This window comes from Podarcis melisellensis (assembly GCF_964234715.1).
Source record: "Podarcis melisellensis genome assembly, chromosome: 3".
Taxonomy (NCBI): Eukaryota; Metazoa; Chordata; class Lepidosauria; order Squamata; family Lacertidae; genus Podarcis; species Podarcis melisellensis.
In genome coordinates this window covers 4,513,778-4,541,068 of record NC_138530.1, presented here as the reverse complement: position 1 = coordinate 4,541,068, position 27,291 = coordinate 4,513,778, and the positions used below count along the sequence as shown (strand labels likewise).

Here is a 27,291-nt window from a genome sequence, read left to right as displayed (position 1 = left end):
ATGGTTTGTTCATCAGGGACACGTTTTGGGCCTGTGTGCTCCATCCTCCCACTTCCTGGTTCATACAAGCCATGGTTTACTGGAGGGGTGTGTGGCTCTTGGACGCTATTGGGCTTCCAAGAACCCCAGCCATTATGGCCAGTGGTCTGCGATTATGTAATTGTAGTTCAACAACCACTTTAACAGCCACCGTTTCACCACCCATGTTTACCATGGTGTCCCAACAGGGTAAACTATGGTTAGTGACAACCATGGTTCGTCTCCAAACCATGATCTAAAAAGCATAGTTCAAAGTGGCAAACTGCTCACCATGAGCTCTTAAACAAGGTGGTCCCTCTAAATCTAGGAATGATAATGACAATGGAAGTTGCAAAACTGCTCCTACCCCGTTCAGATACCAGCATTGTGGTCCCATAAACAGTTGAGCTTCTGGTTAGATGTTTCAATTCTAGCCGTATTACAACTCCTTGTACAAATTCCAAAACTGATCCTTGGGATTTGCATCTTTGGCAGCCGTTGAAATGCTCTTTTCCAAATCGCACGGTTTCCTCTTATAGCCTTATTAGACTTTACCGATTGGTGGGCTCTGTGTTGCTCCCGGACAGGAGGGAGGAAGTCAAATGACACCGAGGGCTGGTTCAGAGAAAGAGTTCTTTATTTCTGCTCTACGGAACAGCAGAAGGCACTTGCGTGATCAAGTCCACAGCAAGTCCAAAGAAATGAGAAATTTCATGCAGTATATATATCCTCCAGGCACCCTCTCCCTCCTTCCCCAGGAATCCAACCATGTCAGCCTATACACACAGGTTGACATCACATATGTTTCTGCTCCGGTATTCTTAACCATAAAAGGGTATTTCTTCCTGTACTTCTGACCATAAAAAGGTATTCCTGTTCCTACTCTTATCTTGGAGCAAGAGGTCACCATTTCCAAGAACACACTCTGGCGCTGTTCCCGGACTAGGTCTGTGCGTCAGAGTGTGTCCAGGATGTAAGATAAGACCTAGACGTGTCATCCCTGTTCTACTGGAACTGTCAAGGCCATCCTTGCCGTCATGAACTGATAAAGGAGAGGGCTCTGAGCACTTGTTTATTCAGCTGGGTTTTTGTTTATACATTGACTCAGAGCTCAAGTTAATTGCTAAGGGAAAATAGGGATTTTGGTGCCAGTTTCAAACTGCCTGCACAGTCAGTTTTGGGTTTGGGAAACCCATTCCTTCACTCTTTCTCCAAAGGGAAGAGATGTTGACCCACAGCCTGAGAAAGCTGAGGGAGCAGATAATGAAGGCCAACTTGTACGTGAGAGAAGCCAGCTTCATCGCTGAAGAGATGGACAAACGGACAGAATACAAGGTCACCCTGCAGATCCCAGCCTCCAGCCTTAACGCAAACAGAAAGGTGAGGCACCTGTCCAGCCACATTCATCGTCTTTCAAGAATGGATTCCATAGGCCAGCTGGAATTTCGATGACTATTATGTATTGATTTAGAGCATTTGTATTTTTAGGCCAAAAAACACAGCTTTAGTTAAAAAAACAACAACCCCAAAACATACACCTTATTTATTTGCACGATCAGTTAGGTCTGCCATGTGCTTTTACAACAGAATACAGTGGTACCTTGGTTTTTGAACATCTCGAAAGCTGAACGTTTTGGTTTTCGAACACCGAAACCCCGGAAGCCAATGCTTCCATTTTCGAACGCGTCTCGGAAGGCGAACAGCTTCCGCTGGGTGTCCCCCCCCCCCCAATTTTCTCCATTGCATTTGCAGACAGCCCTTTGCGCCTCAGTTTCCGAACGTTTCGGAAGTCGAACGGTCTTCCGGAACGGATTACGTCCAAAAACCGAGGTACCACTGTTTGGGGTACAGTATAACACTGTACAAGGACGCGGGTGGCACTGTGGGTTAAACCACAGAGCCTAGGATTTGCCGATCAGAAGGTCAGCAGTTCGAATCCCCGCGACGGGGTGAGCTCCTGTTGCTCGGTCCCTGCTCCTGCCAACCTAGCAGTTCGAAAGCACGTCAAAGTGTGAGTAGATCAATAGGTCCCACTCTGGTGGGAAGGTAAACGGCATTTCAATGTGCTTCTCTAGTTCGCCAGAAGCGGCTTAGTCCTGCTGGCCACATGATCCGGAAGCTGTACACCAGCTCCCTCAGCCAGTAAAGCGAGATGAGTGCCGCAACCCCAGAGCCGGCCACGACTGGACCTAATCGTCAGGGGTCCCTTGACCTTTACCCTATAACACTGTACAGTGGTACCTTGGTTTATAACCATAACCGTTCTCAAGGTCCGTTTGTAAATCAAAACAGGTTGTAACCCAAGGCGCGCTTTCACCAATGGGGCCTCCAAAATTTTTTTGTTCGTAATGCAAAAAAAAATGGGTTTTAATCTCAAAAAAGGTTGCAGACCGGAACACGCAGTTCTGGGATTGACTTGTTTGTAATTCAAAACGTATGCAAACCAAGACGTATGCAAACCAAGGTACCGCTGTACAGGGGTTTTCTTGAAAAATAAAGAGGTTAAGCGATCAAAGGTTTTCATCTTAACAAGCTGCCGTTTGCCTTCGGTTCAGCCAACTGGTTCACGATATGTATTCTCTTCATAAACCTCTTTGGGGTTGTTTCGTTAACAATTTATTAAATAGATAAAGGATCAAATATCTTCTCCATCATGTGCAATACTTCTATTGCCTGCAACATGAAAACATTCCAGTTCTGGCTGCTCTTTGGGTGCATTATGAGTGAGTTTGCTTTGTGTTTTAAAGGAAATTCCATTCGCATTCCCAAGCTGATTTTTGCCTTGACATTTTATTTCTGCTCTCTCCCGCCAATCTCCTCCTTCGTCCTTTTCCCCCCTGCAGCGAGGTGCCGTGCTTAGTGAGCCGGCCATCCAAGTTCGGAGGAAAGGGAAAGGCAAGCAGATCTGGTCCCTGGAGAAGCTGGAGAACCGGCTGGTAGACATGAGGGACCTCTATCAAGAATGGAAGGACTGCGAGGAAGACAACCTGGTATGGATCCAAAACAAAAAAATTCCTTCCAGTAGCACCTTAAAGACCAACTAAGTTAGTTCTTGGTATGAGCTTTCGTGTGCATGCACACTTCTTCAGATACACTGAAACAGAAGTCACCAGAACCTTCTATATTGTGAGAGGTTGGGGAGGGGTATTACTCAGAAGGGTGGTGGGAATGGGTGATTGGCAGATAGCTGTGATGAGCCTGTTGACGACTCTTAACGACTGCAATAGGTCTTACAGGAAAAAGACATACATGACAAAGCCATTTTTCACCTTCTCACCCCTTGCTTTTTCCTGTAAGACCTATTGCAGTCGTTAAGAGTCGTCAACAGGCTCATCACAGCTATCTGCCAATCACCCATTCCCACCACCCTTCTGAGTAATACCCCTCCCCACCTTCTCACTATATAGAAGGGTCTGGAAACTTCTGTTTCAGTGTATCTGAAGAAGTGTGCATGCACACGAAAGCTCATACCAAGAACTAACTTAGTTGGTCTTTAAGGTGCTACTGGAAGGAATTTTTTTGTTTTGACTATGGCAGACCAACACGGCTACCTATCTGTAACTGGTATGGAGCCGCCGCTTCTCCTGAGTAGCAGAACGGTTCTCTAGGTCCCTCGGACTACAGTTCCCACCAGTGGCCAGAGATGATGGGAGCTGGAGTTCCACAACATTGGTTCCTCATCCCCAGGGTGTGGTGTCGCAGCGTGAGAGAATGTTAGGAAGGCTCCCAGTTCAAATCTTGCCCCTGCCGTGGGTGCGCTAGGTCAGCGATTCCTGACATTCCCCCAGATGTTGTTGGACTACAATTCCCACCATCCATTGGGCCACGCTGGCTGGGGCTGATGGGAGTTGTAGTCTCAGCAACACCCGGGGGACGACCACTCAAGTGTTTGGAAAGGCTGTGTGAGGTGTGGCCTTGGGCCAGCCTTCCCCAACCATGGATATGTTGTTGTTGTTGTTTAGTCGTTTAGTCGTTTCCAACTCTTCGTGACCCCATGGACCAGATATAGTTTTAATAAAGCTTTTCAGCATAACGGTAAAAAAAAAGAAACAAGACAACGAATAAGAAAGAAAATGAAGAATAAATCAAACAAGAATGATAGAATAAAGGGAAAGAAAGAGATGAGTAAAAAGTGACTTCCGTCAGTTGTACCTACAAGAGCTCTTCATAATACAGTGGTACCTCAGGTTACAGACGCTTCAGGTTACAGACTCTGCCAACCCAGAAATAGTACTATAGGATAAGAACTTTGCTTCAGGATGAGAACAGAAATCGTGCGGTGGCAGCGGGAGGCCCCATCTGCTAAAGTGGTGCTTCAGGTTAAGTACAGTTTCAGGTTAAGAATGGACCTCCGAAACAAATTAAGTTCTTAACCAGAGGTACCACTGTAGTCCAGTGTTCAATCCAGAGTAATATCTGGTTATTCTTCCCGCTGCTAGCTGATGTTGAATCCAGGCATCACAAGTTCATTCATTTTCCTTTCCATCCCAGAAGTCCAAAAGAGGTTCTTTGATATATTTTAAGCTCTAACTTAAAAAACAGAAACAATACAACGCATAAGAAAGAAAATGAAGAAGAAAGCAAACAAGCAAATATATAAGAATGATAGAATAAAGGGAAAGAAAGAGATGAATAAAAAGTGACTTCTGTCAGTTGTGCCTACAAGAGTTCCTCATAATACCATAATACCAGACTTTTAGAAGACATCTGAGGGCAGCCCTGTTTAGGGAAGCTTTTAACGTTTAATAGGTTATTGTATTTTATAGTGTTCTGTTGGAAGCCGCCCAGAGTGGCTGGGGAAACCCAACCAGATGGGCGGGATATAAATAAATAAATTATTATTATTATTATTATTATTATTATTATTATTATTATTATTATTATCATCCAATGTTCAATCCAGAGTAATATCTAGTTATTCTTCCTGCTGCTAGCTGATGTTCAATCCAGGCACCACAAGTTCATTCATTTTCCTTTCCATCCCAGAAGCCCAAAAGAGCTTCTTTGATTATTATTATTGTATACCAAGATCAGCCATAATCTTTCTCCAGATATTTTGGACCACAAGGCCCCTGCCAGCATGGACAGAGATGCTTTTTCTTGAAATAGTACAGTACATCCATACCGCTTTAATTTACAATGTTGTGTAGCTACCTTGGGTTACCCAGGGAGGAAGGGTAGAATAGAAAGCGAGATTCACCGTCCTCAATCTTGTGAGATAGTGCCATGGCAGCTGTCTGTGGATCTGGCCACCATAAAGCTTTGCCACTTGTCTCCCTTTTGCGATCAAGGTCATGAGGTCGTACTTCCGGCGAGCGGATCCTTTTTACGACGAGCAGGAGAACCACAGCCTCATCGGCGTGGCGAACGTCTTCCTGGAGTCCCTCTTCTACGATGTGAAGCTGCAGTACGCTGTGCCCATCATCAATCAGAAAGGAGAGGTGAGTTTCTCCTGGGTGACCTAAGCCAGGGGTCAGCAAACTTTTTCAGCAGGGGGCCGGTCCCCTGTCCCTCAGACCTTGTGGGGGGCGGACTATATTTTGAAAAAAAGAAAAAAGGATGAATTCCTATGCCCCAGAAATAACCCAGAGGTGCATTTTAAATAAAAGGACACATTCTACTCATGTAAAAACATGCTGATTCCTGGACCATCCGTGACCTGGGTTTAGAAGGCAATCGGGCTGGATCCGGCCCCCGGGCCTTACTTTGCCTACCCATGCTCTAGGACAGGGGTCAGCAATTTTTTTCAGCCATGGGCCGGTCCACCATCCCTCAGACCTTGTGGGGGGCCGGACTATATTTTGCAAAAAAATAATGAACGAATTCCTATGCCCTACAAATAACCCAGAGATGCATTTTAAATAAAAGGACACATTCTGCTCATGTAAAAACACCAGGCAGGCCCCACAAATAACCCAGAGATGCATTTTAAATAAAAGGACACATTCTGCTCATGTAAAAACATGCTGATTCCCGGACCGGCCATGCGCTCTCTGTATTTACTGGTGGCGCCTCTTGGCATTCTGGGACTTTGCATAGAAATAGTGTACGGTTTGTCTTGGGTTGCATTTTTATTTTGGGTTCCTAAAAATCTCCCCCTCCTGTGTGTCAAAGTGGGAGTCAGGGGCAGCTTCCCGGCCGCTCAGCCCCCCGCCACTCCTCGGCATCCATCTGGCCGGTCCGTGACCCTGGCATTTTTATTCCCCCCACCTTACAGGTGGCCGGACGCCTCCACGTCGAAGTTGTGCGGGTGAGCGGGGAGATTGGGGAGCGCATCGCAGGAGGCGAGGACGGCATGGAAGGATTCGGCGAGAACGACCTGCAGGAGCACAAGTTGGCGTGCATGGTGAGTTTGCAGAGACAGTGCTCCCCGCTTCCCTTTGCAAAGCACCTAGGCACAGAAAACGGGCAATTAGCTGTCTGATAGCTACAGAGGCAACATACGTCCCCCAAAGGTTGTTTTCTGCTGCTCCAGAGAAGCGGACACGGAGCAATGGATCCCAACTACAAGAAAGAAGATTCCACCTAAACATTAGGAAGAACTTCCTGACAGTAAGAGCTGTTTGACAGTGGAATTTGCTGCCAAGGAGTGTGGTGGAGTCTCCTTCTTTGGAGGTCTTTAAGCAGAGGCTTGACAACCATATGTCAGGAGTGCTCTGATGGTGTTTCCTGCTTGGCAGGGGGTTGGACTCGATGGCTCTTGTGGTCTCTTCCTACTCTATGATTCTATGATTCTATATACAGGGCTGGATTTAGGCTGGATGAGGCCCTAAACTACTGAAGGTAATGGGTCCTTTATATATCCAGCTGTCCTTTGTCAGCAACAAATTGGTGCTGTTTTTTGTGTTGAATATACAGTCACATCTCTTGTTACGTTTGCTTCAGGTTAAATCTTTTCAGGTTGCGTCCCACGGAGACCCAGAAGTACCGGAAAGGGTTACTTCTGGGTTTCGCCGCTCACGCATGCGCAGATGCTCAAAATGACGTCGTGCGCAGAAGCGGCGAATCGCAAGCCACGTATGCGCAGACACGCAGGCGTGGGTTGCGTTCTGCTCATGTTGCGAATGGGGCTCTGGAACGGATCCCGTTCGCAACCAGAGGTACCACTGTATGCTATATGGTCATTTACGGACCTAGTAGGTATCTAAAGCCATTTGCACATATGTATTTTATCTAAGTAATTGTTGAACTGAAATACAATTAAGAAGAAGTATATTAATAGAGCCAGAGGCAAAGAGGCTTGGAGAGATAAAATCGGATATGGAAATATGGAAATATCGTGAGAGGCAAGACTGAGACTTGGAGTTGCTTTGACATTCAGACCGTGGCAAGTCGCAAAATCAGAATTAAATTCGGAAGATAATTGGATTTTTTTTTATTTTAGTTTTTTATTTTTGATTATGATTTGATATGCTAATGGGATGTTTTTTATTGGAAAATTGATAAACGCTCTAACAAAAAAAGAAGAAGTATATTAATAGTGAAATAATTAAGCTCTAACTTAAAATGATTTTTCATTCATAACAAACTTAATAATGCAAACACCTTGGCATTTGGCAATAAGTAAAGTTCCTTTAGAAAATTTACAAAGACTCATAATCTAGTCTCTAGAAACTTGCTAGAACATGAAAAAATAGTAGGTGTAAATATATGATGCAAGCTACTAATAATTATAAATAGCAGAATGTAGGCACCCTGTATATAGAAAGGAGCAAACCAGGGATATTTTAGGGAGCAGGCTAGCAGGTGGGGCCCATGACTTACATCACAGGAGCCTACACAACACTAAACACTGTTGCTGCATCTAGGTTTTATTTGATTTCTATCTTATAGTTTGGAAATGTACATCCAGGTTTTTTCCCTTTTGGGGGGGCCCTCAAGAGAGTGGGGCCCTAAGCTATAGCTTGTTTAGCTTATACGTAAATCTGGCACTGCCCATATGTGCCCACTCGACTGCTTCAATAGGTCAGGTGCCACATGATGCCCATTCCATGTTGGTCAGAACTTGATCTTTTAATGTGGCAGCAACCCTTTGAAAGAATAATACAGTGGTACCTCAAGTTAAGTACTTAATTCGTTCTGGAGGTCCATTCTTAACCTGAAACTGTTCTTAACCTGAAGCACCACTTTAGCTAATGGGGCCTCCCGCTGCCGCTGCGCCGCAGGAGCACGATTTCTGTTCTCATCCTGAAGCAAAGTTCTTAACCCAAGGTAATATTTCTGGGTTAGCAGAGTCTGTAACGTGAAGCATATGTAACCTGAAGTGTATGTAACCCGAGGTACCACTGTAGTAGTAGTAGTAGTAGTAGTAGTAATAATAATAATAATAATAATAATAATAATAATAATAATAATAATAATAATAATTTATTTATACCCCGCCCACCTGGCTGAGTTCCCCCAGCCACTCTGGGCGGCTCCCAACAGAATATTAAAAACACGATAGAACCTCAAACATTAGAAACTTCCCTAAACAGGGCTGCCTTCAGATGTATTCTAAAAATCGGATAGCTGTTTATTTCCTTGACATCTCCCTGACTATTGATCCCAGGCAGGCACCTTCGCTGTATACTTGTTTAGAAAAGCCTGCCCGTTTTTAGTCCCTTGTTATTTTAGGCTCGTCTGAATGTTTCTAGCTTGCCATTTTAACTTTTCCAATGCCTTAAACTGCTTCTTGATTTTCCTTAGTGGCCATTTTATTGCTTGATCCTTTTTGAAAACCACTTTGAGCGCTTTATCCATTTTATGAAACAAAAATAAAATAAATGCGCATGCTGATGTTGCATTAGAAGAGCGCCGTCCTTTTTCCGCGCCTCCCTTGAGGACTTTTGAAGGCGCCTGACTGTCCTCCGTTGGAAACAGGATACAGGGCTAGATGGGCCATCAGGGAATCTGGCAAAACTGCAAGGATACCCAGGAAATTAACCAGAAATGTCCCTCTCGACTGTTCCCTGGATGAGACCACAGCAGCAGCAGTCCGAGCTGTGAGCAGTTCCAGTGGAGTCCGATATGAAACATTATTGTTTGGAACAGTGCGCCAGTTGTATAGAATTCCATTCGGGAAGTAGGTGCGCATCAAGACAGCCAAGGAAAAATCCTTTGGGTCCACCCCCCCCCCCCATAAAACAAACCCCAGCTGTGCCTTCCCCCAAACTGGTCATTCAGTGACCCCTAGTGGGGATTCTGCGTTATCATCCATATCTATTTCATGGGATAAAAAGGTAAAGGGACCCCTGGAGCGTCTTGTGGTCAGGTGCGTCTTATGGAGCGAAAAAGATGTGATTTAAAGCTTGCTGTATAATTGCACAGTTGGAAAGTGACTCCTTGTGTTTGTTTGCTTCCTCCTAGATCAAAATCCTTCAGGCTACCGGCTTGCCGCAACACCTCTCCAACTTCGTCTTCTGCAAGTATTCCTTCTGGGATCAGATGGAACCCGTGACGGTGGCCCCGGAAGTGGACCCTTCTCTGTCTCCCATCAGCAAGGAGCCACGGGGCATGGTGGTCTTCGATCACTGCAATGTAATTTCTCTTCTGCTTTTAGTCCTTGCAGAGAAAGTGAGGGTTTTTACGCTGTGGGAGCATCTGTTGCCTGTGCCTTGGTGCCTTCCGGTGAAAACTGCAAAGAGGGGAGGAGAAGGAGGAGAGGCTTACAGTGGTACCTTGGTTCTCAAACCTAATCTGTTCCAAAACCAAGACACGCTTTCCCATAGAAAGTAATGCAAAACGGATTAATGCGTTCCAGACTTTTAAAAACAACCTCTAAAACAGCAATTTAACATGAATTTTACTAACGAGACCATTGACCTTAAAATGAAAGCAATAATCAATGTACTGAACTATAAAATAAATAAGACATTTTCTTTCTTTCCTGCACTGATGATAGTCATTGTTTGGATTGGGTGGGGGGGCTTTAATCCATTTCCGCAGTCACAAAATCAAAATAACCGGAAAAGCCTCAAAAATGAAAACGCAAAATAAATAGCAAAAACAAAAGTGCCAAACTTAATCCGTTCCAGAAGTCTGTTTGACTTCCAAAATGTTCAAAAACTAAGGCTCAGCTTCTGATTGGTGCAGGTGCCCCAGAAACAGCAGCCGCCAGCCGCATTGGCTTCCAAAAAAACGTTTGAAGACCGGAACACTTATTTCTGGGTTTTCGGCATTTGATTACCAAGGCACCACTGTACTTTTTAAGGGAGGAAAAATCTTAATTGCACTAAATTCAAAGGAATCTCAAAGCAATGCACAAAACGGTTAGGTCATACTGATTCGAGCTTCCTGTATTTTTTTGCATCTCTGAGCTGTTGATTTCAAGCATTCCTGGGTACATTTCTTGGCTTTGCACAGTCGAAACTTTTCTAGCGTCTTATTTTTGCAGGCTTCATGCAACTGTGGAACAGAGACTAAATTTGAAGCGCTGCAATTGTTCTTTCTTGTTTTCCGACCTAGGAATTCTCCGTCAACATCACTGAAGATTTCATGGAGTACCTTTCTGATGGTGCTTTGGCCATCGAAGTTTACGGGCACAAGGCGTGCGACCCCCGCAAAAACGCAGCGCTGTGGGATTTGGGGATTATCCAGGCCAAAACACGAAGCCTCCGAGACAGGTGAGAGAGAGATGGCGTTTTGCTTGCAAACAAGCTGGAAGTGTGTGGAAATTATTATTATTATTATTATTATTTATTATTTATACCCCGCCCATCTGGCTGGGCTTCCCCAGCCACTCTGGGCGGCTTCCAAAAATATATTAAAATACTATAATACATCAAACATTAAAAGCTTCCCTAAACAGGGCTGCTTTCAGATGTCTTCTAAAAGTCTAGTTACAGATAGCCGTGTTGGTCTGCCATAGTCAAAACAAAAAAAATTCCTTCCAGTAGCACCTTAAAGACCAACTAAGTTAGTTCTTGGTATGAGCTTTCGTGTGCATGCACACTTCTTCAGATACCAACATCAGGGTCTTTCCCAACATCAGGGTCTTTTCTTCGTGCATGCACATGAAAGCTCATACCAAGAACTAACTTAGTTGGTCTTTAAGGTGCTACTGGAAGGAATTTTTTTTGTTCTAAAAGTCTGGTAGTTGTTTATCTCTTTGACATCTGGTGGGAGGGCGTTCCACAGGGAAGGCGCTACTACCAAGAAGGCCCTCTGCCTGGTTCCCTGTAACTTGGCTTCTCGCAGGGAGGGAACCGCCAGAAGGCCCTCGAAGCTGGACCTCAGTGTCCGGGTAGAATGATGGGGGGTGGAGACGCTCCTTCAGGTACATGGGACCAAGGCCGTTTTGTGCTTTCATGGTCAGCACCAACACTTTGAATTGTGCTCGGAAACGTACTGGGAGCCAATGTAGGTCTTTCAAGACCGGTGTTATGTGGTCTCTGCATCTATAGGAGACCATGGTTGCTGACCAAGAAGATGAATTGTGCTTTCTTAAAAAAAATATAATTTTTATTAAGTTTTCCATATTTTATTACATTTCAATATCAAAAATAATAATTCATGACTTAAGACATTGCTTAAATAAAGCATGGACCTCCTTCCTTCCCTCTAGCAGATATCCATATCTCATTACCAATTTCTCCACATTCCTAAATTCACTTTTTCACCTTAAATCAATCTTTTAACAATCACCTACTTATAAGTAAATCAGCTCCTTAATTTCCCATTACCAAACATTTCAGCTTAAACCTACAAACCTACCTAACTGTTTGTAATTTTCTTTCATATAGAGTATAAATTTGCCCCAGTCCTTTTGGAACAAATCATCCCAGCGATTCCGAATCTTCCCCGTCAGCTTCGCCAGCTCCACGTATTCGACCATCTTTACTTGCCAATCTTCCAATGTGGGGAGTTCTTGTTGCTTCCATTTCTGGGCCAAGAGTATTCTTGCGGCCGTTGTTGCATACATGAACAAATTTACATCTTTCATTTCCTCAATTAACCCCAACATGAAAGCCTCTGGGGTTTTTTGCTGAAATTATACTTAAATATCTTTTTCAATTCATTATATATGGACATGTTCCAAGATTAAAGCTTTTTGGGGTACCATATATAAAGAAGATGGATTGTTCTGTAGATCTGGCACTGGCAACTACTCTCTGCCCTTCTTCGAAGCTCCCTCTCCTGTTGCCCCGATACCATCCTCTTGTTTCTTTTTAAAATTTTATTATTATTAATTGACACCCACACACAATCTTAAGTACCGTATTTTTCGCCCCATAGGACGCACCGGCCCATAGGACGCACCAAGTTTTTTTGCAGGCGTTTGCGGGGCAGGCAGCGGGAGAAGTGCTCTTCTCCCGGCCGGCCGCCTGCAGATCAGGTCCGGGGACAGCGGGAGGACGCGCTGCGCCTCCCAGCTGTCCCCGGAGCTTGCGGGGCTGGCGGCGGGGAGAAGCATGCCTCTCCCTGCCGTCAGCCTCCAAACCACATCGGGAGACAGCGGGATGCCGCCGTTCCGCCTCCCCCCTGTCCCCCAACCTTGTGGGGCTGGCGCTGCGGCTCTCCTGAAGCCTGGAGAGCGAGAGGGGTCGGTGCGCACTGACCCCTCTTGCTCTCCAGGCTTCCGCGAAAGCTTGCACTCGCCCCATAGGACGCACATGCATTTCCCCTTCCTTTTTGGAGGGGAAAAAGTGCGTCCTATAGGGCGAAAAATACGGTACATGTACAAAGAAATACCTAAAAAATATAACATTTGTGGCAGCGTTTGAATGACCCTTGTTTAAATCAAATACTTATTAAATAAGGAAAAATGGTATGATGTGTTATAAGAAAGTACTAGAAATTAAAGTAAGGTAAGAAGTATAATCGGGACGCAGGTGGCGCTGTGGGTTAAAGCCTCAGCGCCTAGGACTTGCCCATCGAAAGGTCGGCGGTTCGAATCCCTGCGGCGGGGTGCGCTCCCGCTGCTCCGTCCCAGCGCCTGCCAACCTAGCAGTTCGAAAGCACCTCCGGGTGCAAGTAGATAAATAGGGACCGCTTACCAGCGGGAAGGTAAACGGCGTTTCCGTGTGCAGCTCTGGCTCGCCAGAGCAGCGATGTCATGCTGGCCACGTGACCCGGAAGTGTCTCCGGACAGCGCTGGCCCCTGGCCTCTTAAGTGAGATGGGCGCACAACCCCAGAGTCTGTCAAGACTGGCCCGTACGGGCAGAGGTACCTTTACCTTTACCTTAAGAAGTATAATTACATTCAGTGTTGTAAATGTAACTTATATGGGAAATGATGGGAAGCCTGTTTTGATATAATTTAGTTTATGGCATTTTTACTTTGGTTTGTTTTTGTTTAGCTAGAAAGTATAAGGAAAGAGCACGTGCAAGTTCAAGTTTAAATCAATATTTAACGGTATAATTATTTAAGGTTGTTATTACTATTATTATCAGTTTTACCTTTTCTTGAACATATCCCATTTTTGTGTAAATGATTGTTTTGTATTTCCCCTTAATCTATTTCTCAATTGAGCCATTTCTGCCTAGTCTTAATAACTTATTCTGCCACTCCCTTACTGTTGGTTCTTTTTTCCCTTTCCAGTTCGATGCAATTAATAACCAGGTAGCGGCTGTTGCATATAAAAAGATTTCTCTTATATTTTTCGGGATATCAGTGCCTAGAATTCCAAGTAGCTGTTTTCCATCGCCTCACCCTGCTCCCATCCTCTTCAATGTTTTCGGACATTTCCCAGGGTTTAGCCAGGCTGCCGGCGGCCTCTATCAAGAGGCAAAGTTATACATCGGTCACAGAAGTGTTGTTATTTGCAGGTGGAGCGAAGTCACCCGAAAAGTGGAGTTGTGGGTTCAGATTCTGGAGCTTAATGAGAATGGAGAATACTGCCCGGTAGAGGTGATTCCGGCAAAAGATGTACACACAGGCGGCATCTTTCAACTCAGGCAGGTAAGATGGAAAGTAAGGCAGCCCTCGCTGCCTTGTTCAGCGTACTGAATTCTCTCTTTAGCGGACTGATCAATTAATGAAATATCAGTTAATCAGTGAAATCACTGGGCGTCACTCTGCTGGCAAGATATTCGGGATATCTTTGTCAGGAGCTCATCCTACACTCGAGTAGGACCCTGGCAGAGGCACATGCACGACTGGCATGTTGTCTCCCTCCTGGTTGATCGTTCGGGAGCTTCAAAAGCTTTCTTCTGCCCGAACATCACAGCAACCAATGCCAACAGACACCGGCACACTTAGGGATCCGCAGAGTCTTCACAGCTTGCGTGACAGACCTCAGCTGCTCAGCATTTTGGCTAATCTACTTTATTTACATATAAACACACACGGAGCACTGCAACATGGCTCCCTCTCTCTCTAGCGTCAGACAGCAAAGAGAAAAAGAACAAAGGACAATAGTCCCACTTCACGGAACACAGTAACACAACATCCTGCCTTATTTGGAACCCAAACACCTGACGGGGCTTCCGGGGCTTCCAATTGGCTGCAGCAGCTTCCTGCAGCCAATCGGAAGCCGCATTTTGGTTTTTGAACATTCCGGAAGTCGAACGGACTTCTGGAACAGATTCTGTTCGACTTCCAAGGTACAACTAGATAGATAGATAGATAGATAGATAGATAGATAGATAGATAGATAGATAGATAGATATAGATATAGATATAGATATAGATATAGATATAGATATAGATAGATATAGAAACTCTGTTATATGTTTTCAGCAAATGCTGAAGACACATCTCTTTATGCTGGTGTTTGACACCTGGATAAATAACTTCAGAATTACACGGTTTTTTGTTGATTGTGGTTGGGTTTTTTTGTAATCGCAAGTTTTAAATTGTACATCTTTTGGAGGGAGCGGGTTGTCAATCTGGACATACATATTTCTGGTGCAATGCTGTCTAGAAAGCAGTTGCCAGCAGAGGTCTCCCCCCTACCATCATTCCCCCCACTTCCAACGTGCCGTTTCTTTGCATTCCCCGGGTTTGCAGGGCCAGTCGCACCGAATTCAAGTGGAAGTGAAGTCCGTGCAGGAGTCGGGCACGTTGCCTCTGATGGAAGAATCCATCCTCTCAGTCGGAGTGGGCTGTGTTCAGATCAAGCACACCAGGTCTCCAAAAGGCCACGAGATACATCAGGTAAGAGCCCTTGCTTGTAATGTAAATATCGGAGATCTCGTAGCTCAGAGAGAAAGTATCTGTGGTGCATGCGGAAGGTCCCAGTTTCGTATATCTGTAGCCACACTGAAACCTTCCAACGGTTTGACTTCACCCCCAAAGGCACGCTCCTCCTTTGTCTCCCGAGACAGACGGAAGCCAGCAGACAGATAGGTAGTTTCAATTCTATCAATGCTTAACGGTTTTTAATTATTTTCTTTTCTCCTTGCGTTTTTACCTGCCAGTGCTGGATTTACGTATAAGCTAAACAAGCTGTAGCTTCGGGCCCCACTTTCTTGGCCCCCCCCCCAAAAAAAATTAAAGAGGGAAAAATCTGGATGTACATTTCCAAAATATAAGATAAAAAACAAATAGAATAAAACCTACACACAGGAGGAGTGTTTTGTGTTGTGTATGGACCTACTAGGTCCATAAATTACAATATAGCATGTATTCAACGCAAAAAAACGGCGACAGTTTGTTGTTGACAATGGACAGCTGGACATATAAAGGGCCCCATTACCTTCAGGAGCTGAGGAACTCATCAAACCTAAATCCGGCTCTGTTACCTGCGCTCATTTTTACCTGTAAGCCTCATTGAGTCCCTGTCAGGGAAAAAGTCAAGGTACAATAATAATTACCGCTTTGAATTTACTTGCATTTGCATGGTTTTTGCCTAGGAAGAAGACGACGACATGGACAGCTACCAGGTAAATAACCTGCTAAAACCTTTCTCCTTTTGGATGCAAGTCCTTTAAGATCATGCGGTCCTAATATTCCTTCATCCATCAGAGCAATCAGCATTATAAGATGGAAGTCGCTAGCAAAGGCGACCAGAGTCTCTATTTGAGTCTTCTTCTTCTTTGACAATCACTCATAGCTGTGTAAGATTGTCTTCCATAAACATGGTATTAACAATGAGTCCATAAGTGACTGTGGAGGCCAATTCTGGATCCACATGTCCTTCCACAGTGGGGACATAGGATTTCGGACGGGAGTTGATCACGGTGTGGATTTGCCAAACGTACCTTCCTCCTAGCACGTTTCTCCCTTGTGTCCTGAGTTTGAGCGTCTTCAAAGCCCATGACACCTTTGGTAAAGGCAGTTCTCCAGTTAGAGCGCTCGCAGGCCAGTGTTTCCCAGTAGTCGGTGTTTATACTACATTTTTAAAGATTTGCCTTGAGAGAGTCTTTAAACCTCTTTTGTTGACCACCAGCATTATGCTTTCCATTCTTAAGTTCGGAATAGAGTAGTTGCTTTGGAAGACGATCATCAGGCATCCGAACAACACGACCGGTTCAACGAGGTTGATGTTGAAGAATCATTGCTTTGACGCTGGTGATCTTTGCTTCTTCCAGTACACTGGCATTAGTTCGCCTGTCTTCCCAAGTGATATGTCAATTTTTTTGGAGACACCGTTGATGGAATCTTTTGAGGAGTTGGAGACTGTTCGAGTAACACAGTTTAGGCTCTTCCTCTCTGGGAACGGGTGACTGGGACAGGGAATGGAGGATCTCGACTAGGAAAAGAACAGGTCCTTGACAAAGAACAGGTCCCAGACAAAGAAACACTCAAGAAGGTTGTGAAGGAAAACCACTGTGGGTTGTGGCCTGGGGAGACTTCTGAGGGCCAGATAGAGCGGTCTGGGGGCCACATTTCAACCCTGGTTTACCTGTGTGTAAAGTACGACCTCAGGGTGTGGCATTCTCCACCGCGCTCTCTGTGCGCAGTCTTGGAATCTTGCCTTTCCATCTCTGCTCACAAACCGCTGCTTGCTTAAAAAATAAATTGAAATTAAGTGGTCCCAAACTTCTTCGCAGGACAGAGACCTGGAGAGGCTGCGTCGGAAATGGCTGAACACGCTTACGAAACGCCAGGAGTATTTAGATCAGCAGCTGCAGAAATTGGTTGGGAAGCCCGGTAAGCAAAAAATATGGTTTCTGCTGCTGCGAAAAGATTATGCACTTAGAGGTAGGTCCCGGGCCACAAGGAGGTTAGGCTGGCCTCAACCAGAGCCAGGGCTTTTTCGGCTGTGGCCCTGATGGAACGCTCTGTCACAAGAGACTAGGGCCCTGCGGGACTTGATTTTTAGGCTGTCTGTCAGTTTGAATTAGCATCTTTTAGAACTTTGTTGTTATTCACGCTTTTATACTGCATTTTATGCTGTTTTTTGTTGTATCACCATTAAGTGTTTTAAACGGGCCGGATTTAGAAGGCGATTGGGCCAGATCCGGCCCCCCGGGCCTTATTTTGCTTACCCATGGACTAGAGCATGTGAAAAAGGAACACACTATTTTAGCTGCAGTTCATTCATTTTCAGCTTCGTATTCTTGTTATAACAGAAGCGCGCCCAGATATTCCGTTGTTGCACCATAAGATAGGTTTAAGGTACCATTTAAGTCCCAGCTTTCATATCTCAGTTTCGAACACTGTTGCCCTGACAGAGCGATTGGCACAGCGCAACGTTGAATTCCTCCCTTATACAGCAGTTGCATGTTCTATATGTATAAATGGAATTTCGAACCCTGTACAGCTGCTGATTGCTGCAAACGTGAACATTTTGTAAACTCAAGTTTGGACAGCTCCTGTGTTTTTTAATTAATGAGCTTCTTGCCCCCAGAGCACGGGGATTATTATTTTTAAAAACTTTTTTCAAACTTCATTTCTTTAAGGCCTTTGGGGATGAGCCAACCCACAAAGTTCTCTGGGGGCTGCTCAGACGCCGGATCTTTCAAAACATGAATCAAAACACTAAAAGTCAATTGCTCGGTTTCCTGCCTTAAAAAATCAGCACCATTTATGTTATATTTGCAGAAACAAAGAAAGTCAGTAGACTTGATGGCAGGATTTAAATAAACGTTCGCATTATTAGTATCAGAAAATGTTTAGAAAATAGCCAAAAATTATAGTGTATTTACTTTTATTTTTATATTTTTAGGCTTAGTGTTTTGTTATTAATAACTTTCTGTTAGGAGATAGCAAAGTGGGTGAAAAGAGAAAGAAATCTGAAGCAGAAGTTGGGGGAAGCCCTGGGGGGAGGGAGGGAGGAATATATAATAAATGTTAAGAAATTGAGATGTATGTAATGAATGAAAAAGAAAAATGAATAATAATAATAATAATCAGCACGGGGAGGGGGTTTTAATGTATTTTTAATCTTTGTTGAAAGCCACCCAGAGCAGCTGAGGAAACCCAGCCTGATGGGCGGGGTACAAATAAAAAAATATTATTATTATATTATATTATTATTTGCTGTTCCGGGAGCTCCCAGCCAACCTCCGCCCTGTGTCACAGTGTAGCCTTATTGGAGTTCACTGGTTGGGTCTGCGTTGCTCCCGGACAGGAGGAAGGAAGTCAAATGACACCGAGGGTTGGTTCAGAGAAAGAGTTCTTTATTTCTGCTCTCCGGAGCAGCAGAAAGGCACTTGCATGGTCAGTCCACAGCAAGTCCAAAGAAATGAGAAATTTCATGCAGTATATCTATCCTCCAGGCACCCTCTCCCCCTTCCCCAGGAATCCAGCCACGTCAGCTTGTGCACGCAGGTTGACATCATAGATGTTCCTGCTCCGGTATTCTTAACCATAAAAAGGTATTCCTCTCTGTACTTCTGACCATAAAAGGTTGTTCCTGTTTCCTATGCTTGCTCTTGGAGCAAGAGGTCATCAACTCCAAGAACACACTCTGGTGCTGTTCCCGGACTAGGTCTGTGCGTCTTTGTGGTCAGGACGTAACATAAGGCACAGACGTGTCTTCTCTGTTCTACTGGTACAGTCAAGGCCATCCTTGCCGTCACGAACTGATAAAGGAGGAGGCTCTGAGCACTTGTTTGTACAGCTGGGTTTTTGGCTCAAGAGCTCAAGTTAATGGATTTTAGCTAAGGAAAAATAGGGATTTTGGTGCAGTTTCAAACTGCCTGCACAGTCAGTTTTGGGTTTGGGAAACCCATTCCTTCAATAGCAGTTGGGACATGAGCCACAGGGCTGTTTGGGAAGCCCCGGCAGAAAGCTATAACTTTGTTGAACTCTTGCAGACAAAACAGAAGACGACACGGACCGGGAAGCCCAACTGCTGGAGATGAGGCTGACCCTGACGGAAGAAAGGAACGCGGTCATGGTGCCTTCTGCAGGGAGCGGGATTCCAGGAGCGCCCGCTGAATGGTAAGGGGCCTTTGCAACCAGGCCACAGCAGAAGGGCTGGCTGCGTTTTGCAGCTTGCTTAGAAGAAAAGCATTCGCCATGTGCCAAAACCTCATCCGTGTTGGCGTCAGCCGCCTTCTTCTTCTTAGCTGATCCCTCGTAGCTGAGTAACGTTGTCTTCCATGAACACAGTTTTAACAATGAGTCCGTAAGTGACTGTGGAGGCCAATTCTGGATCCACACGTCCTTCCACAGTGGGGACATTGGTTTCTGGGCAGGAGTTGATCATGGTGTGGATTTGCCAAGCATGCCTTCCTCCTAGCACGTTTCTCCCTTGCGTCCTGAGTTCGAGTGTCTTCAAAGCCCATGACACCTTTGGTAAAGCCTGTTCTCCAACTGGAGCGCTTGCAGGCCAGTGTTTCCCAGTTGTCAGTGTCTATACTACATTTTTTTAGATTTGCCTTGAGAGAGTCTTTGAACCTCTTTTGTTGACCACCAGCATTACGCTTTCCATTTTTAAGTTGGGAATAGAGTAGTTGCTTTGGAAGACGATCATCAGGCATCCGCACAACATGACCAGTCCAACGAAGTTGATGTTGAAGAACCTCTAGGTCTATTGGAGGTTTTAAGCAGAGGTTGGATGACCATCTCCCCTGGATGTTTTAGCTGAGATTCCTGAATGCATTGCCATTCTATGGTGCTAAGAGTGTTTCACAGTTAGGGTGCTGCCACCAAGAAGACCCTGTTCCGAATTCCAGTCATCTGGACTTCATTAGGAGATGGTATGACCAAAAGGGGACTCCCAAACAGATCTGAACTTACTGGCAGGACTAATGCATTCCCACTTGGTGGTGTGATCTCAGCGCTGTTCTTTTCCCCTTGAACTCGCCTTTGCCTCTGCAGTGACCCTGAATAGCAGGTCCATAGCCCAAGTTTGGGACCAGGCTGCCACACCTCCTTGCACTGAGGAAAGGAAGATTTTGCATTTGAATCCTTGGAATTTACTATTGACATCAGGACATAAGAAGAGTCTGCTGGATCAGGACTGTGTCCCATCTAATAATAATAATAATAATAATAATAATAATAATAATAATAATACAGTGGTACCTCGGGTTAAGTACTTAATTTGTTCTGGAGGTCCTTTCTTAACCTGAAACTGTTCTTAACCTGAAGCACCACTTTAGTTAATGGGGCCTCCCGCTGCTGCCGTGCCGCTGGAACACGATTTCTGTTCTCATCCTGAAGCAAAGTTCTTAACCTGAGGTAATATTTCTGGGTTAGCAGAGTCTGTAACCTGAAGTATATGTAACCTGAAGTGTATGTAACCCAAGGTACCACTGTAATACTACTACTACTACTACTACTAATAATAATAATAATAATAATAATAATTTTATTTATATCCTGCCCTCCCCAGCCGAAGCCAGGATCAGAGCGGCTAACAACAGTAAAATGATACAACATTCTAAAATCAGTTCATTCTAAAATGAACTGTTCAGCATCAAATTAATGGCAACCATTGGGCTAGAGTTCTGTGAGGATTACCAAAGGAGGGGGTCAGGCTGTGCCTTGGCCAAAGGCCTGGTGGAACAGCTCTGTCTTGCAGGCCCTGAGGAAGGATGTCACGTCCCGCAGGGCCCTAGTCTCTTGTGATGGAGCATTCCACCAGATTGGGGCCACAGCCGAAAAAGCCCTGGCTCTGGTTGAGGCCAGCCTAACCTCCCTGTGGCCCAGGACCTCCAAGATGTTTTTGTTTGAAGACCATAAGGTCCTCTGTGGGACATACCAGGAGAGGTGGTCCAGCATCCTGTTCTCACAGTGGCCAACCGGACACCCCAGTGGGAAACCCTCAAGCAGGATCTGAGCACAAGGCCAACTCTCCCCTCCTGTGGTTTCCAGCAGCTGGCATTCAGAAGCATTGCTTCCTCCGGCTGTTAAAACTGTGGAACTCCCTGCCACATGAGGCGCTGGTGGCCACCAACCTAAGTGGCTTTCAAAGAGGATTCGGGAAATTCACAGAGGAGGAGAGGGCTATCGATGGTTACCTGCCAGGATGGCTGTGTTTTGCCTCCACGTTTTGAGGCGGCAGCACTTCTGAGTACCACTGGTTGGGAAAAACAGAATGGGGGAGAGGGCTCTGGGCTTGGATCCTGCTTATGGGTTCCCCGTAATGAGCATCTTTCTTGGCCGCTGAGGACAGGATGCCGGACTCGATGGGCCATTGGCCTTGATCCGGCAGGCTCTTCTAGCTTAACTATGTAGTTTAGTTGTTTAGTCGTGTCTGCCTCTTTGTGACCCCCTGGACCAGAGCACGCCAGGCATTCCTGTCTTCCACTGCCTCCCGCAGTTTGGTCAGACTCATGCTGGTAGCTTCGAGAACACTGTCCCACCATCTTGTCCTTTGTCGTCCCCTTCTCCTTGTGCCCTCCATCTTTCCCAGCATCAGGGTCTTTTCCAGGGAGTCTTCTCTTCTCATGAGGTGGCCAAAGTATTGGAGCCTCAGCTTCAGGATCTGTCCTTCCAGTGAGCACTCAGGGCTGATTTCCTTCAGAATGGAGAGGCTTGAGCTTCTTGCAGTCCATGGGACTCTCAAGAGTCTCCTCCAGCACCAGAATTCAAAAGCATCCATTCTTCGGCCATCAGCCTTCTTTATGGTCCAGCTCTCACTTCCATACATCACTACTGGGAAAACCATAGCTTTATGGATCACTGCCTTGCCGTGGCGAAGGGGCTTGAATAACTCAGAGAAGCTATGAGCTATGCCGTGCAGGGCCACCCAAGATGGACAGGTCATAGTGGAGATTTTTGACCAAACGTGATCCACCTGGAGCAGGAACCGGCAAGCTACTCCAGTATCCCTGCCAAGAAAGCTCCATGGACACAGACAGCAGGCATATAAAAGCTTAACTACACAAGGGAGGAACTTGGCAGTGCAGAGAAGAGGCTTTTCCCATCCCTGAGAAACAGGTGTTCCCAGCCGTGTCCCAGAAGCCATGGCAAAGCTTGAATTTGCGGAGTGACATTGGTTCCTCCTTCCTGAGATCCTTGAGAGGGTTTGAAATGACATCCGAGAGGATGAAGGGCGAATGGCGAGGGTGGGGAAGGGAGGAAGGAAGGAAGGAGAGAAGGAAGGAAGGAAAGAGAGAAGGCAGAAGAGGCCGAAACGACCTGAATAATTTCCCCTAGGCTCCATATAACGCAAGCAGCGAAATGTCCTCTGCTTAAAGCAACCGGGTTATTAGCCAGAGTTTAATTATGATCCTCTGTAGGAACGGAATCAATATTTATTGCTGCTGCACTTTAGCTGATTTGAAAGAAAAATGGTAATGCTAATTGCCCGGTTCATTCACTTAAGAGGGGCCCCGCTCCGTACTCGCGATAACCGCTTCGGTCAGAACATCGGCCTGGATTCTGGGTTTCACGTACCTCCCCACCCTGCCAGAGTCCTCTGTAGTCAGCAGATATGCCACAAAATCTTTCATTCGTGACGCTGGTAATAGAATCAGGTCCAGCCTGCCCTGGCCTCCAGGTCACAGGAGCTGCAATTATCGGCAAGCCAGGAAATTCTACGCCCAAAACTGAATTTGAGGTCTGGTTAAGAGAGCGATCCGTCAGCCAGGGAGTCGCCAGTTCAAATATCATGTCGGCTGTGAACTTTCTTGAATGTTCTTAGGCAAACTAATATCCATTAGCCTGAATTAACACACACACCCCTTCCAATCCCTTTGCCTAATGAGAAAAGTAATGGTGTTTTTTAAAAGGTTCTTATAAAGATTCCTGAGATAATGTTTGTGAACTGTTCCAAGTACAGGGGGAAATGTCATATAAGTTACAGGTATTATTATTTTTAGAACTTCCTTAGCCTTCTTTTCAACCTCCTCAAAGTCAAGGTTGGATTCGGTTCCGATTTAAACTGTGAGTTGCCTACAGATTGCTACAAACAAGAAGGGCCCTCCAGCCAGGCTTAGAATCTGAAAAGACACAGCACAGAAGGAAAGTGGACTGGGAGTGTTGTAAATAAAAATTGCCCTTTTCCCTTATCCAAGAGCCCATGTAGAGTCCTTACATAGGTTCCCTATCGGTAGGAGAAAATAACAGAGAATACTGAGAAGCAAAGCAGCTAGTAAGCCTGATCTTTATTGATCTGTTGCAACAGGGTGCTCCCCTCACCTGCAGGAAAGAAGGAGGACCCAGAAAAATGCTGTGCAAGGCCTTATAAAGACTTTTGAAATTGCCACCCTGTAGATCAAGGCCACCCCGAGAAACATCATACATACATCACAGAAGGGGTGTAACGTAAGACCGCACCTCAGATACATCACACCTACATCACAGAAAAGGCGGTCTAAAACAGAAATTTGAATGTTGCTTTTCTCCTGTCATTGTCTGGCAGGTTACTTGATTGGATTGCCTGGGGAGCCTGGCCAGTCGTTTATAGTGATAAATACTTAGTTCCTGGGCCAGGTCACAGGCTCACACCCTATTCACGTCTTAAATGTGCCCTTAAGACAGGATTTGTGAGGAAAGAGACAATAGGAGGTTTCCCACTTTGACCTTGCAGAGAAAACATTGGCTCAGTTTAGGAATCAAAATGGTTCCAGGTTGGTCTTCCTGTGTTGATCTATGTATGTGCAGTTATGAACATTACCATATATATATCTAAGACCTCAAAATTCCTATCACAGGAGGGAATAGGAAATAAGCAAACCCAGACACAAGTTTTTGCTTCTAAGGAGGTTGAAACGTTCAAGGAGCTGAGGAGCCAAAGGTTGCTGGTCTCCCAGCTGCACCAGTGTAAAGGAGGAACATTTGAGCTGTATTCATGCTTTACCTTACGTATTTTAGGTAAACGCCTGACGTGTTTTAAGATTACACCTGAACATGTTGAATGGAATCTTTGTCCACACCGCCTTGGTCAACACCGGCTCTTGCAGATTCTAGAACCACAACAGCATTTCATATCTTAGCAAAGCTGTTTGCAGAACACCTCCAAACCGACCTAAGGAATGGGAGGGAGCTGTTTCTGAGGGCCTGAGACTTTGCCTAGATCAGGGGTAGGCAACCTAAGGCCCGGGGGGCTAGATGCGGCCCAATCGCCTTCTCAATCCAGCCTGCGGACGGTCCGGGACTCAGCGTGTTTTTACATGAGTAGAATGTGTGCTTTTATTTAAAATGCATCTCTGGGTTATTTGTGGGGCATAGGAATTCGTTCACTTTTATTTTTATTTTCAAAATATAGTCTGGCCCCCCACAAGGTCTGAGGGACGGTGGACAGGCCCACGGCTGAAAAAGATTTCTCACCCCTGGCCTAGATAATATTTCTGCCGCTTGCCCTTTGCAGATAGCTGTGAAAAACCGTGCCGCTTAATGCCTTTGGTCCATCGCTTTGCAGCATCCGGGAGAGTGGTTTAAATTAGCTGGTTTATTTTTCAATTATCCAACTACATGCACTTGGAGTAAGCAGCGTGGGGAAGCTCCTTAGCATTTGACAGCAACGTGCACTCGTTTCTGCTACAAGGGAATGCAGCCCTGGTTGAAAAGAGGCCCCGAAAGTACTGAATGTCCTCTGCGTCTAGCAGAGTAAATTGAGATGAAGCCACAGCCCCACCAAGGTTATCATTGCCTTGACCTACAATTGCCCGGGTACTGAGTGTAATAACACGGTTGCCGTGATGCTCGCAGGGACGTGTTCTGTGTTAAATCTGCCTCCATTGGTATGCCAGTGTTGACTGTGTCTCTCTCTTTTAGGACCCCTGTGCCAGGTATGGAGACGCACATCCCAGTCATCTTTCTTGATTTAAACGGTAAGTGAGATCAGAAATGACAGCACTTAAGGGATGTGGAAAGGAATGCAGCAAGAATTGGGTTGGGAGCGGGGAGTGAATGACAAGCAGGCATTCCGAGTGGCTGCTCATGGTGTCAGTCAACCATTGAACTAGGTCCTATGTGCCACTAGGTCCTATGTACCACTTTTGTATCATCATTATTATTATTATTCAATTTATAAACCACCGTCTATCCAAAGGTCCAAGGGCGCTGTGCAACACGGAGAGCATAATTTACACAGCAAAATGATAAAAGCATAAAACCTAATAATGCACAGCATGTTCATGAAATTTTGAGACCTGCGGGTATACAAATTTACACAAATAGTAATAATAATAATTGAAATAATCATACCAGCAGTCCACGCCCCCACATTTAACAAGCCGTAGATGATGATTATTATTATTTTTAATAATAATAATAATAATAATAATAATAATAATAATAATAATAATAATTTATTATTTATACCCCGCCACTCTGGGCGACTTCCAAAAAAACACTAAAATACAATAACCTATTAAACTTTAAACGCTTCCCTAAACAGGGCTGCCTTCAGATGTCTTCTAAAAGTTTGGTAGTTGGTTTTCTCTTTGACATCTGGTGGGAGGGCGCTCCACAGGGCGGGTGCCACCACCGAGAAGGCCCTCTGCCTGGTTCCCTGTAACTTGGATTCTCACAGTGAGGGAACCGCCAAAAGGCTCTCAGAGCTGGACCTCAGTGTCCGGGCAGAATGATGGGGGTGGAGACGCTCCTTCAGGTATACTGGACCGAGGCCGTTTAGGGCTTTCAAGGTCAGCACCAACACTTTGAATTGTGCTCGGAAACGTACTGGGAGCCAATGTAGATCTTTCAAGACTGGTGATATATGGTCTGGGCAGCCGCTCCCAGTCACCAGTCTAGCTGCCGCATTCTGGATTAGTTGTAGTTTCCGAGTCACCTTCAAAGGTAGCCCCATGTAGAGCGCATTGCAGTAGTCCAAGCGGGAGATAACTAGAGCATGCACAACTCTGGCGAGACAGTCTGCGGGCAGGTAGGGTCTCAGCCTGCGTACCGGATGGAGCTGGTAAACAGCTGCCCTGGACACAGAATTGACCTGTGCCTCCATGGACAGCTGTGAGTCCAGAATGACTCCCAGGCTGCGCACCTGGTCCTTCAGGGGCACAGTTACCCCATTCGGGACCACGGAGTCCTCCACTCCCGCCAACCATCTAACTGTCCAAAAAACTGTCGTAGGTACCACCTTTATATCACTATTATTAATATTCAATTTATAAACCACCGTTTATCCACAGGTCTGAGGGCGCTGTGCAACACCGAGAGCATAATTTAAGGCAGCAAAATGATAAAAGCGTAAAACAGAATAAAGCACAGCACGTTAATGAAATTTTGAGACCTGCGGGTATAAGGCGGTATACAAATTTACACAAATAGTAATAATAATAATAATTGAAAAAATTATACCAGCAGTCTCCCCACCCCATACATTTAACAGGCCGTAGATTGTTTAGTAGTGCCCATTTCATAGAAGAAACATTGGCAATGTCCACCTAAACAAGAGGGAAACGGATGCACATCTTCCAAAAATCATAATGCATATAAAAAAGCAGCCCCCGCCCTCTGTTAAGCAACAAGAACGAAACCCTCAATTTGGTTAATCTGCCTGTTTTCTGCTCTGGCGCCACCTGCTGTTCGTCTCCCTGCCTGCTGACCAACCAGTTGGGCACCAGCTACCACTGTTTATATTGCAGGAGTTGCTGTTGGTGGAGAGGGTTTGCCTTGCCCACAGTTTCCTGTTGAGCTTGCAACCCAGGGTTTCCCAGGTCCACTGTGCTTCAGTTGCTCAACACATTCTGAACTTCTCTCTCCCTCTCTTTCTACAGCGGATGACTTCAGCTCTCAGGATAACCTCGACGAGCCAGAAGCTGGTGGCTGGGACGCCACCCTGGTTGCCGAAGACGAGGACGAATTCTTTGAGCTGCAGATTGTGAAGCACCACGAGAGCGAGGTAAGGCAAGGAACGAGTCGTAAACTCCATTCCCAAGGCTGCCAACGGAGCAGGGTTAACAGCAGCCCTGGGAGAGATGTGACCAGTATCTGTTCTTCGTACAGTGGTACCTTGGTTTTCAAACTTAATCCGTTCCGGAAGTCCGTTCCAAAACCAAGGCGTGCTTCCCCATAGAAAGTAATGGAAAACAGATAAATTGCAA

At 45.5% G+C, this 27,291-nt stretch overlaps 1 protein-coding gene across 2 annotated transcripts in view; it reads left to right on the top strand.

Annotated features, from left to right (window-relative positions):
- KIF13B (kinesin family member 13B) overlaps window positions 1–27,291 on the top strand; it is a 184,586-nt gene that overhangs the window by 114,775 nt on the left and 42,520 nt on the right. For both annotated transcript variants that reach the window (XM_081903636.1, XM_081903635.1), the window contains exons 18-30: window positions 1,236–1,398; window positions 2,862–3,008; window positions 5,310–5,459; window positions 6,236–6,364; window positions 9,367–9,537; window positions 10,465–10,622; window positions 13,768–13,900; window positions 14,951–15,097; window positions 15,796–15,825; window positions 16,936–17,035; window positions 19,147–19,273; window positions 25,004–25,059; window positions 26,965–27,089. In XM_081903636.1, the coding sequence (XP_081759762.1) occupies window positions 1,236–1,398; window positions 2,862–3,008; window positions 5,310–5,459; window positions 6,236–6,364; window positions 9,367–9,537; window positions 10,465–10,622; window positions 13,768–13,900; window positions 14,951–15,097; window positions 15,796–15,825; window positions 16,936–17,035; window positions 19,147–19,273; window positions 25,004–25,059; window positions 26,965–27,089 (1,636 nt within the window). The remainder of the gene's footprint in view (window positions 1–1,235; window positions 1,399–2,861; window positions 3,009–5,309; window positions 5,460–6,235; window positions 6,365–9,366; window positions 9,538–10,464; window positions 10,623–13,767; window positions 13,901–14,950; window positions 15,098–15,795; window positions 15,826–16,935; window positions 17,036–19,146; window positions 19,274–25,003; window positions 25,060–26,964; window positions 27,090–27,291) is intronic.